The following is a 13,605-nucleotide window of genomic DNA, read 5'->3' on the forward strand; positions in this document are numbered from 1 at the left end:
ACCATGTGGCTTTCAGCTGTTGGGCACTGATAAGACTTTTTTCCTGCAAACACAGAGGTTTCTATTGCCTGGATCCTAATGTGAATGTAGTTTCCACGCCAGACAGTTTGAGAAATAAAAACCTAATATGAGACACTATGAGAGATTGTAGAAATAATTGACAATGGAATGGAATTGGAAGGAAGGCACAGGGACAAAAGTTCAACATTCAGCAAATTTATAGGGAAAGTTTATATTATATAAATTATAATATTATATTATATTCATAGGGAGGAGTAAATGAACTTAAAATATTCCTTCTTGAGGTTCTATGTTTAGATTGTAAATTGTCCTGAGCTTGTAGAAGAAAACACAAAATTGATGTTTTTAACTAACATCTGAAGGTGGGAAGTTTTTGAAATCAGGGGCAGTGATTTCAGCTATATCTCATGCCCTGAAGCTATGAAAGCAACTGGGGCTGTTCCATGGGGAACAGACTACACACGTGCCCCACTTTTTCATGATTTATTTCTTCAACCAATTTGAAATATACCCATTTTGGAGTGTGGTCTGTTCATTCATCATGTGCACACAATGCTTTTATGGTCATGTTCTGCTCTTCTCCTCTCAATGGTGCCATCTTGTGGACAATACTGTACATGGTAAAAGTTGTTCATGGTGTAGTGTAGTTCTTGCTTTATTCAGTACAAGCAGTCCCCAAGTTACAAACAAAACAGGGTCTGAAGGTTTGTTCTAAAGTTGAATTTGCATGTAAGTCAAAACAGGTACATTTTTAAAGTGTAACTCCAGATATATGTATGTATATGTATATTTGTATAGCATAGGGAAGGGCTAACACCCCTGTGGTGTTGGTTTTGCTGTCTCTGCCCCTGTTCAGAAGATTTAACCTCACTTTCTTTTCTCTGTGATAATTGGTTTAATAAATTTGGCTTGTCTTGGAAACAAAGACTGGTGATAGAGCTTCAGTGGAGACACCATTTCCCAATTATCACTCTTTGTAAAGTGAACTTCCATTCTTAGGAATAGATTTCTCCCATTATTAACTATGAGTCCTTTGCAAGTCAGATTTTTGTAATTCGAGGACTGCCTATACAGTCTTTGTGTTTAAAGCACGGTTTTGTGGTTATGATATAAACACAATAAAGTTTTGATTTGTGTATTCTATAGAATGTCCTAGATGTTTATGTGGTTTAGTGATGTTGTAACCTGCCACGAGGAGGGGCAGGTAAGAAAGAAATAAAATTGTTGTTATTATTATTATTATTTGAAACACAACAAGATGAGTCCACAGCAGACACTATGCTGGTTGTTGTATTGGATCACACGTCGGACACTTCCCAAGTGTCTAGGATGATGTGATGTATTAGTGAATAATGCGTGCAGATCCCAGTAAGGTGGCCTTCTGCAGCCGGCAGATGGTAATTTTGTCAGCGCCAATTGTGTTTAAGTGCAGGCCAAGATCTTTAGGCACTGCACCCAGTGTGCCGATCACCACTGGTATCACCTTTACTGGCTTGTGCCAGAGTCTTTGCAGTTCGATCTTTAAATCCTCATATTGTGTCAGCTTTTCCTGTTGTTTCTCTGCAATCCTGCTGTCACCTGGGATTGCGACATTGACGATCCATACTTTGTTTTTTAACACGATTGTGAGGTCAGGAGTATTGTGTTCCAAAACCATTACTACTATTACTACTACTACATGGGTTCCACATATCAACCATTTCCACTTTTTGACTGAGTGGAAGAATGGCTTCAGAGGCAACAAAATTGGTAGTTACAACTAGTCACACCATGCCCAGCACATGAAACAATATGAAAGGACAATTAGCAAAATGTGTATGTGTAACCATCAGTTTGCCCATTGATTTACAACAATCTCAATCATTTTTCATAGAATTTTCTTAGACAATAATAATAATAATTTTTATTTGTATCCTGCCACCATCTCCCAGAGAGATTTGGGGCGGCTCACAGAACACTCAAGGTGTGATATGCAAAATGCAAGTGCAAAACAAAACATAAACAATCAACAAAACATCATAAATTCACAATACCTTCTGGTAAAAACAATAAAATACAGTAATTGCTGCAGATGTCAACAAATACATTGAGGTGGTTTTGCCAGTTCCTTCCTCTGAAATATACCATACAGTAACTGGTATTCATTAATAGTATGAAAAAGGACTGGCCCTGTTTAATTTGCAAAACCAGATGGGATCTGGTGTTGTGTAACTAGCGTTTAAAACTACACAGCAACAATGGTGACAAAGGATCATTTGTCAACCAGGCCGACTATTACAGCAAAGGTACAGCATGAAAAAATATTTTCAGTACCCAAGACCTCTCTGGATTTTATCACTTACATTGCAGTCTGTGGTAGGTTGAGGTGTAGGCAACTGCACCATGTACCTCCAGATATGAGCTGTCTGGTCTCCTGAAGCTGAAAAACAAATACAAAAAGTTAAAGAAAGACAAATTCAAAATATCTAATCCTTCAAAGTAGAATATGAAGGACTGGAAATGAGAAACAAGTTCAAATGCTCTCTCCTACCAAATTCCCTTTCTTCTTCTGAAATTCTTAAAACAAATTTTCCCAGTTTATCATGGTGTGCAAACAAACAAGCAATTTAAATCATCCTTCTAAAACCAGTATTTTGAGCCATGGCTCCGAGTTTAATTTACAGTTCTGGTTTGGTTGTCTGTCATGTTCAATGACAGGGCAAAATGCTGTCTGAGAAAACTGGGCAGATTGGGTGGCAGAGGTGGGGAAGAGCACTCAGGTTTGTCCCAAATCCTTCAGATCATGTTTCTTGAGAATGTGGATGTGACATTTAAATACTAATCGTTGTGTGCTTTTTACTTTTGAACAAAGAATATTAACAGTCAATTACTTAATACCAGTACATTTTAGAATCTAGCCATTCATCAAAATAATGCAAGCATTCCAAAAAGGATACTCACTGCTTCTTACTACTACTGTATTCTATCACCATTTCCTGTATTACAATCTAAGTTTTAAAGTAAGTACAAGTTCAGGAAAGCAACTGGCATCCTTAATCCATAGCTGGCATCCCTAATCTTCCCCAACCATAATAATTCTCAACCGTTTTCTCTCAACTAAAGATTATCATGTCATTCCTGACAGGGGCAGAGTATGATCTATAAATGCCAAAAGGACCCAATTATCTCCAGGGAAGCAGACATTTTAATCTGGTGCTGCCTAAAAGAAAATGTTAAAAAATAAAAAGGCTACAGAATTTATTTTGATATAAGCTTTTATGGGCTAATGAGCTGTAGTACATGAAAGCTTATAGTATAATAAAGCTGCAAGATTTTAAGGTGTACTTGCAATGAGACAGATTACCATGATTTCTTATAGCTATGAATGTTGGAATCCTATTTCTTTTGAAATAAAACATTAGCACTCTTTCAATCCATTGATAATGCTGTAATGAAAAATAATTTTGAAACAAAATGTAGCCAAATCAAAGCATAATCAAGTGAAGCGCAAAGTTTCAGGTTCAATCCCCTGCGTCATTAAGTAAGACAGAAACACCAGGGAAGCTGCTACTATTAAAAATAGCACGCTAGACTGATCACTTAAAAGTGAATCGAAGCAGAGAAATGACAAATTATTTGTTCATATACTTCATAACTAAACCGTGGAATTTGGTGCCATGAAGTGTTGTGATGATCACAAATATAGATGGCTTTAAAGGCAGATTAGACTAAATCATGAACAATACTATCAATGACCAATACACTTCCTGGAGGTTCATTCTTTTGAAAACTAAGTAAAAGTTTCCCTTGACATTAAGTCTAGTCATGTCCCATTCTGGGGGCTGCTGCTCATCTCCATTTCTAAGCCGAAGAGCCGATTTTGTCCATAGACACCTCTAAGGTCATATGGCTCGCATGGCTGGCGGTACTTATGGATCTACTCACATCTGTATGTTTTCAAATAGCTAGGTTGGCAGAAGCTGGGACTAACAGCGGGAGCTCACCCCACTCCTTGGATTCGAACTGCTGACCTTTCAGTCAGGAAGTTCAGCAGCTCAGCAGTTTAACCCGCTGTGCTGCCGGGGGGATTTGAATACTAGTTGCTGAGAAATACAGACAACCACTACCTTCATATTTTGCTTATGTACTTCACAGGGATATCTAGTCAATGTTGCAGGTTAAAGGATAAAGATTGGATAAGACTTTTGCCTGATCCAGCCAACCTCTTATGCTTTTCACAAACTGACAGTACAACTCAGTTCTCTATAGCCCTATATACTAAATTTTTTAACAAAGTTAACAAAGCACTCAAAAATTACATATACAAAACTGACAAGCAAGGATATCTACCAAGTTTACTGTGGACATTAATTTGAACACAATATTAACATACCTGTGAGAGCCACTTGCTCCGCTGGATGGAACTTAATGGAGTTTACTGTGTTGAGAACAAACACGTAAGAAAGTACAAGTATTAGGCTAGCAAAAGCAGGGGAAAACCTCATCAAAGCTCATATGCAACTGAACTAGTCCCATATACAGCCTAGACAATGGGTTTGCCAGATGTAGTAAGAAACATTCACCAAATTACGGACACCAAATTACTACAATCCCATCTTATTTTAATTCACACTATAGGTAGGAGTAAGGTAGGAAACTAGGACTCCCTGCATTCAGGTATATTCACCCATCAGGGGAGAACACCGAGTGTGCCAGTTCTTGGTAACTCTAGAGCATCCAATAATGTAATATCCCTAACTCAATCTGAAAACGGTACAATCCAGAAATCTCCTGCTTCATCTTCCATGTTTTCAAAGGTTCTGACTAGCAATTAATTTTAGTGTATTGTCGAAGGCTTTCATGGCCGGGATCACTGGGTTGTTGTAGGTTTTTCCGGGCTATATGGCCATGTTCTGGAGAACATGGCCATATAGCCCAGAAAAACCTACAACAACCCAATTAATTTTAGCACTACCACTGGTTTCTCAGCAACATTATCAAGTTTGAAACTAGAAACCCATTTATTTCATTTTCTTATTCTCTGCCCAGGTATTCTACATTTTGCAGGCAGAATTACATTACACTTGCTAATATGAACCAAAGTGCTATTTAAAAAACCTGTTTTTCAACCTTAAAAGTGGATTCTAAAGTTTGGCTAGGGATTTGTCCCCTACATAAAATATTATCTTGCTCACAATATGAACTTATTCTTACCTGATCCAGCATGTCCAACATATTTGACAAGGCATTTTCCTGTTTCTATGCTCCAAAGCAAAGCAGTGTGATCTGTAATAATTAAAACAGGCAAAAAATGCACATCATATTTAAAGTGATTACTGAGTTTTAATTTACATATTGTAATCCAGAGTTTTACAGCATAACATACCATCACTACACCAAGATCTTGTAACTATGATCTTGTAAATTAAAGCTGAGAATAAAAGGTGATGGAAACTGTACATATAATTTTACATTTAAAAACTGCCTCTTATTTTTCTGCCCTCGTGAGACAAAAGACTTCATCACTACATGGCCTAGTACAGGGGTCCTCAAACTTTTTAAATAAAGGGCCAGGTCAATGTCCCTCAAACTGTTGGAGGGCCGGATTATAATTTGAAAAAAAATGAATGAATTCCTATGCACACTGCACATATTTTATTTGTGCAAAACCACTTAAAAACAATACAATAACTAAATAACTAAATGAAGAACAATTTTAGCAAATATAAACTTATTAGTATTTCAATGGGAAGTGTGAGCCTTCTTTTGGCTGATGAGATAGGATTATTGTTGTTGTTGTTGTTGTTGTTGTTGTGTGCTTTCAAGTCATTTCACACTTAGGTTGACCGGAGCGAGGGCCGGTTAAAAGACCTTGGAGGGCCGCATCCGGCCCCCGGGCCTTAGTTTGAGGACCCCTGGCCTAGTACAACTGACTGTTTCATGCACATTTGAGTTCTCCGAGCTTCATGTCTGCTGAGTATCTGGACTGACTCCACTGAAAACCACCAATTCTGAGGAAATAAAACTTCTCTGTACTGTTTTTATTAGGCCTGTTTGATCAAGAAAAAATTTGTTTCTAAATTCGATTCTTAATTGGGGTGTTTTTTTGTTTCGTTATTTAAAATATTTACAAAACTTTTCCAAAAAAATGTTTTGTTATTTACGAAATTTCGTAAATATTTACAAAACATTTTAGAAACAAATTTTTTCTTGATCAAAGTGTGAATGTTGCAGTAATGGTCACCTTGATTAGCAATGAATGGCTTTCTCCCACCCTGGACATTCCATAGATAATATTAGATGATATAACTCTCCATTTGCCTAGTTCCAACAGACCTCTGAGGATGCCTGCCATAGATGTGGGCAAAATGTCAGGAGAGAATGCTTCTGGAACATGGTCATATTATACAGCCCTGAAAACTCACACAAGCGGCCTCCGCGCGCCATCCGGCTCCGGCTCCTGCGCCCTCCTCCTCCTCGGGTGAGCGCGCGCGCGCCATCCAATTGGCTCCGGCTTCTGCGCCCCCCTCCTCCTCCTCCTCCTAGCACTTCCTGCAACACAGCTGGGTGGAGGAGGAGGAGGAGGGGGGCGCAGAAGCCGGAGCCGGATGGCGTGCGGAGGCCGCTTGTGAGCGCGCGCGCGCCATCCAATCGCTCCGGCTTCTGCGCCCCCCTCCCCTCCTTTTCCTCCCAGCTGTGTTGCAGGAAGTGCAGCTGGGAGGAGGAGGAGGGGGGCGCAGAAGCCGGAGCCGGATGGCGCGCGGAGGCCGCTTGTGAGCGCGCGCGCGCCATCCAATCGCTCCGGCTTCTGCGCCCCCCTCCTCCTCCTCCCAGCTGCACTTCCTGCAACACAGCTGGGAGGAAAAGGAGGGGAGGGGGCGCAGAAGCCGGAGCCGGATGGCGCGCGGAGGCCGCTTGTGAGCGCGCGCGCGCCATCCAATCGCTCCGGCTTCTGCGCCCCCCTCCTCCTCCTCCCAGCTGCACTTCCTGCAACACAGCTGGGAGGAGGAGGAGGGGGGGGGCGCAGAAGCCGGAGCGATTGGATGGCGCGCGCGCGCTCACAAGCGGCCTCCGCGCGCCATCCGGCTCCGGCTCCTCCTCCTCCTCCTCCAGCACCACTCAGTCAGCAGCCCCCATGCCATTAACGAGACGAGCTGAAGCTCGTAAAAACAATGGGGGCTGCTGTTTCGATATTTTCAAACCCTTCCGGGTTTGAAAATATGTTTTGATATCGCTTCGTTTTTTAAAAAAATAACGATTAAAATACGAAAAACGAATTAACGATACAAAACCGACAGGCCTAGTTTTTATCTGTGATAGCTCATTCATATATGCAAACCACAACCAAGTGGCAAGATACTTTCTGACTTACAGGTAGAATCCAATGGTGCAAGAGCACATTTCTGCCTACACAGTAAGGTTTTTCCATATTGCCTTTATAGTTCCCACTACTCTCTCTACAAAAGATTTTGGGAGTAGAGAAAGATTGCCTCTCCTTCTTCTGCTGTGAGAAGCTGCTCAGTAGTATGACAAATTAAACTGAAATTTGCCTACCTACGAGTTTCTAATTTCTTTGATTCATGTCCTCCTGCCATTTTCTAATGGTCATTAGGTGGCAGTAAAGTATTTCAGATTCCTTTTTGAGCATGAGAGAAAGAAATTGGTAGCATATGCCTTCATAGACTTGAGTCTGCACAAACTTAAGTCTGTGAAAGCTTATGTTACCAACTCCTTCCTGTCTGTTAGTTTCAAAGGTGCTACAACATATCTTTGCAAACTGGTCTAAATTAACACAGCTATGTCTTTGAATTCTTCCTTTCAGTGACAGGGAGAAAAGAGGGTGCAAGGAATACAAGGAATACACATACAAGGAAGAAAGATTTCTTAAATTTAAATTCAGTACCTCCTCCATTTAAACATTTTTTCAACCTGCTTCAGCATATGTGGGTGCTTTACAAGCCAAATTATTAAGAAATTGTCCTATGAAAGCAGTGGAAAGAGCATACTTTAAGACTGAGCAATGTTTGTAATCATAATAATTCAGGGAGCTGCTTTATACTGAGACAGACCACAGACTACAATACTGTCATCTCTGGAAGCAACTCTCCAGGTCTAAAGACAAGACTGTCTCCTGACCCTGCCTGGAACTCCCAGGTGTTTTCCCATGCAAGTATTGACCAGGCTCAGCCCTGCTTAGCTTATAGAAGCAGACAAGAAAGTGTGATTTTTAGTTGCTATATGGACTAACCAAGATTAATGGACAAACCTGAAAAGCAAAACAACAAAAAAGGAAATGCAACAACAGCTATTTATGATTTCAGTTAGCTTTGTTATTTAATAGTAGATTCCTTCTTTTAAAAAGTATTAAATAATATAATTTTTCTCAAGCTCCAACTCAGTTAAAAGTGAACTCCTGTCGTTGTCTTGGCAGAGACTTATCAAGAGCTATATGTATTTTAATATATATGGGGAGATAGCCAGATAAATATTTGAGCTTAACAGTCTGCCTAGCTGCCAGATGAGACACCAGTTCCCTCTTAGAGAAAGAAATATATCTAAAATCAAAGAATTGTGAACTACGTTTTCAGAGCCATGGACTAAATCTTCCCTAGAGACACAAATAGAAAGAACTTGAAAGCATCTTTCCTTTGGTAAAGAATAAGGAAAGAGGGTGGGCAAAAATGGGAATCCATTGACTGGTGATTGGACATATACTGTCTAGCATGATCCTTTCAAATAAACATCACGGGCAACAGTGAAGACATGATGCCATAACATTACCAGCAGATGCAGTCCCCAGAACTATTGGCTGAGTTTTCGTAACACTGACATCCCAAATCCCATCCCGATGGCCAATATACTCTTTCACCAGCTGGCAGATTGCTCTGGATGTTGTTGTTTTGAAACTGGATACAATCTAAGAAGAGAAAGAGGTAGATCTGAGACACAAGTATAAAGATACAATTGCTTATCACTACCCACCCTCCAGCCACTGCAATCCTGCTTAAATGCACAACATAAAAACTGTTGATACATTTAACTGTAGCCATCTATGGATGCATAAGCTCTGAGATGTTTTCTCCTAAAAATAACAAGACCAAATTTGGCCTATGTGAGGTCAGGGCATTCTATTGGGTGTGCCAAAGCAACATTTGGCCCAATGTGGATATTTTAGGAGGTCTCAGATTCTCCCTTACCTATTTCCAATAAACAGGTGGGTATAATCTGAGGAGCGCATAGCGTTTATTTCTATCTAAAATGAATTGTATGCACCATACAAGTCTATTCGTCAAATACAGCTAGCCCTAAATGGCTAAAGTGGGAAAGAAAAAAAATCGAAAGCCATGTGAAATGGCAAAATACCACAGCTAGCTCAAACAGCTGGAACAACAATCTGAAAGCAAAGGCCAGCTGCTTTTGCATGACAATGAAACATTCCTTTCAAAAAGTAATACACAGTATGAAGTAAAGGATAAGAAAAAAATAAGAGAAAAGACTAATGAATGCTTATATTAATTACTTTACTTGCCTGCTCTGATTAGTGCCTTTGGGAGAAAAAATGGAGAAAACCTTTCCCAAATTGCAACTGCTGCTTAAAAAAATCTAAACAGAAAAATGGAGGTAAGCAGTTCATACTTTTCCGGTATTCTCCCTGTGCACAAAGTGTTTTGAGATTATTGCTGGAGAAGCAGATAAAATAACTGAAGTTTTAGCAAGATCTAAAGCAACAATAACTTTCATAAATATTTGTTACAATGCAGTAAATTAAGCATTCTAAGGCTGAGGCTTGGGCTAATAAAGAAGAATATACTGTGCAATATAAACAATTGAATGTTGCTTTAATGACTAAAAATTCAGTTTGCAATGTATTGATGATCATGCCTCTCTAAGCCATATGATATGGTCATGCCATATGATGGCACTGTTTTGGTTAGAAGTAGATTGATGCTATTTGATCTTACAAAATCTTTGATGTTTGCAGATCGCCATACATCACGAAACTACATTTTTATAAGGCAAAAAATAACAGAGGAATAGTAAAAGTGGATTGCTAGAGCCCCTACAGTTGCAAAGAAACTTACACACTAAGTTTAGTTAGATCAGCCTTTGCCATCACTCACTCAAGCACTGTCCTTTCCACATTTTAATATGTATTTTTGGCCCTTCTGGTTGGACACTTTTTGTATATATGGATTGCATTTGTGAATCTATATGCTTTCTTGACGATAGTTTGAGCTTTATAAATGGGACTTTGTTAATGTCACCGTAAACTGGTTTTAGCCTGCCCCCCCCCTTCTCATTTGTGTAAAATAAAAAATTTAAAAAGATGTATATCCTTGTTATAGGGGCCGCGGTACCACAACGGGTTAAACCGTTGAGAAGTTTAACTTGTTGACTAGAAGGTTACCAGTTCAAATCCACAGGAGGGGGTAAGCTCCCGCTGTTAGCCCCAGCTCCTGCCAACCTAGCAATTCAAAAACATGGAAATGTGAGATCAATAGATCTCATCAGGAAAGTAAATGGCACTCCATGCTGTCATGCCAGCCACATGACCTAGGAGGTGTCTACGGACAACGCAGGCTCTTCGGCTTAGAAATGAAGATGAACAACACCAGAGCAGGAGATGAGCACCATCCCCAGAGCTGGAGATGAAGGGGAAGCCTTTACCTTTATCTGTGTGTCTGTGTTTCATTGTTTTGAGGTACTGAACATTCACCTTCTGCCTGTCATTATTATGTAGGGCCTGTGTTTCAAAACACAGAACTAAGTGTATCGATCTTGGGAAATTTGGATCACCAGAATAAAACAAAAACTAAGAATAAAAGAAAGTCAGGTGGCAAAATATTTGCTGTCTTGGGTCATGCCCCTCAAAAATGATGACAAAGGTTGTGTGCCAGAATTTACTCTTAACGTTCAACCAAGTTTTCTAAAATTATAGTAGTCGCTCAATGTCAACTTCTATGCTAATTCTGTGTTACCTCTACAAACATATAAAAATTCATTCAGCATAATTATGGTGATCATTTGTGGCTGTGTATGATTGTGAGAGGTAGAGTCTTGGCAAGGTATCAAAAATGATCATGACAACCTATTCTGATGACCCATTCAGTATGAGAGCCATAATGGCACAGTGGTTGAGTATTGCACTATAACTCTGAAGGCCAGGGTTTGAACCCCTTCTTGGCTATCAAAACCCACAAGGTGAGCTTCAGCAAATCACATTCTTTTAGCCTTAGAAAGCAGCAAAGATAACTCCCTTCTGAACAAATCTTGGAAATAAAAGACTTAAGGTTGCCATAAGTCAGAAATGATTTGAAGATACATAATAGCAATGGATACTGACTAAATATCCTGAAATCATAACTCTTATTAATCCTGAGACTTCTGACAACATTTTCTGCTGAGTTTGGGTGACTAAGATCAGGACTTTCAATGCCATCTTTTAAGGAATAATTAATCAGGTTGGGAATAAAACTTGATGGTTGAAAACCTATGTGCATTGTTATGGTGGTGTTTCATATCACAAGGCACAACTGTTGGCCCTTGAGTGTACAGGAGCGTATCAACAAAAGGTTCTTTAAAAAAAGAAAAAGCTTTTAAAAAGCCCAAATTCCTCAACATAATGCAATGATTTGTGCTGAGCAATGACTACTAATGCACGGACAGGTGCCAGACTCATTACTGATGTGAAATGAATAAAACATAGAAGCCCGACATGCAATAAATGAAGTATGGCAGACAATATTGCTAATTTCCAAGATCAGTGTTTTCAGGTGAGCTTCTAAGAGTTTTTGTTTAGTAGAAAATAAATATGAGATGTGTTTGAAAGCTTGTGTTTTGTAGCAATATCGTCACTGAACTGGACCATAAATATTTGTAGCTCCCTTCGGAATACAGAATTACATTCAGATTTGGTCAGAAAAGACTTGTCCAAATCACTGATAATTACATTTATCACAACTCACTTAAATTCTGTTGATTGTAATGACCTACTCTAAATGTAATTTCATCTAAAACCAAAACAGAGAGCTGATACTAAACCAATATTGCTGCAAATAATTCCACAACAGAAAATTCAAGCATTGTATCAATGGCAGCGCTAACTAAAAACGGTGCCATAAAAAGAATTAAAAAGCTTGAAAGGAGAGTATGTCTATACTCATCTTTAATTAAGAAGACTCATTAAAAATTCTAGACATAATCTTAGAATTAGAAGCAGTTATATGAAGTGTTTTATAATCAGAGCCTAGTTAAACCAAAATCCTTCTTGCAAGATGTATCGCCTCATAACCAAACATAGAAAAAAAAATTCAATTATAGCCAATTCTGTTATTACAAGCAAGGTCTGAAGAGTGCTCAATGAAAAAACAAAAAGAATAAAAGACAATGTATTCCATCAACATACAAAATTAAATTTCAGGGGAGAAAAGAATTTAAAGCCTAAAGGAAGCCTAACACAGTTTGGGGAGTGACAGTATTCCATTTTTTCCTCCTTGTTAATATTTACTACGATGAAATGAGACCTAAATGGAATCATAATTCAGTAGTTAATGATCAGAATTGTTTCAAAGCAGGTAGAAGCAATAATTTCTATGGATGCATTGAAAAGAAAACGGGTTAATTCTTGCAGAACTAGGTACAGATTAGTACTTCAACCACAGTGTGGAATTAATCATAAAAATTTCAAGGCAATATTAAAATTCAATTGTCAGATTTAATCAATGTCTTCAAACAAAATGGAGTTATGTATGAGAAGTGGAACTGCAGAATAAATTGGGAGCAACCTGCATATCTCTCAACTGTTAATAAGATGTAAGAAAGAGCCCTGATAGGCTCTCTGGTTTACAACTCACCTCAAAGAGAAAAACAATTTATCATAGAATTTCACGTAATTTCCTCAGAAATTTGCACAACATATTTCTTTGAAGTGTTTAAATTCTAACAATCCAAATTCTCAATGGTGGAAGCTCACAGAGTGTCTCCTGTTGCAAAAAGTGACATAGACCTTAATTTTGCTTTCTATTTATTTTCACTAAGGAATTCCCTAGGACTACTATTCAAACCAACTATGAATACAGAATTATTTAATTTTTTTGTTCTTTTGCTAATGAAAAAAGTACTTTTAAAAGTTGATTCAATCAAGAGAGGATATAAACAGAAATTTGGTTTCAGGACAACTGGGCAGAGTGACCAAACTGTGTCTCCAGTAAGTACCATCCAGTTACTCCACACTGGTTCATTCTCAACCATTTCTCTTCTCTCTGACCACTCAACATGTCTCTTAGCAGTCATTACTTCCTATTAGATAGGGGTTTTGATATTGTTATGTGCTACACACTGGTGACAATGGAAAATAATATGTATATATAGTACTGAAGAATTAGCCACAGATCACTGTACATGCGTACAGCTTCCTTTGAGGTGCAAGACAGTCGATTGCTAGACAGTCTTAGCACAGCAGCTGCTTTTCAAATGGTAACGAGACTTGTAACCATGCAGATAGGCCATTAGAATATTTCGTTATTGCTTTATTGTAAATTGTCTTTTATATGTTGTACACCGCCGTGAGTCGCCCTAGGGCTGAGAACGGTGGTCAACAAATGC

General features: G+C 38.8%; 1 protein-coding gene across 7 annotated transcripts in view; it reads right to left on the reverse strand.

The window, feature by feature from the left end:
- Positions 1 to 13,605, reverse strand: part of WDR37 (WD repeat domain 37) — a 49,092-nt gene that overhangs the window by 17,395 nt on the left and 18,092 nt on the right. For all 7 annotated transcript variants that reach the window (XM_067470366.1, XM_067470368.1, XM_060782545.2 and 4 more), the window contains 4 exons: positions 8,782 to 8,917; positions 5,215 to 5,286; positions 4,394 to 4,438; positions 2,364 to 2,440 (listed from right to left, as the gene is read on the reverse strand). In XM_067470366.1, the coding sequence (XP_067326467.1) occupies positions 2,364 to 2,440; positions 4,394 to 4,438; positions 5,215 to 5,286; positions 8,782 to 8,917 (330 nt within the window). The remainder of the gene's footprint in view (positions 1 to 2,363; positions 2,441 to 4,393; positions 4,439 to 5,214; positions 5,287 to 8,781; positions 8,918 to 13,605) is intronic.

The sequence above is a fragment of the Anolis sagrei genome, chromosome 6, assembly GCF_037176765.1.
Source record: "Anolis sagrei isolate rAnoSag1 chromosome 6, rAnoSag1.mat, whole genome shotgun sequence".
Taxonomy (NCBI): domain Eukaryota; kingdom Metazoa; phylum Chordata; class Lepidosauria; order Squamata; family Dactyloidae; genus Anolis; species Anolis sagrei.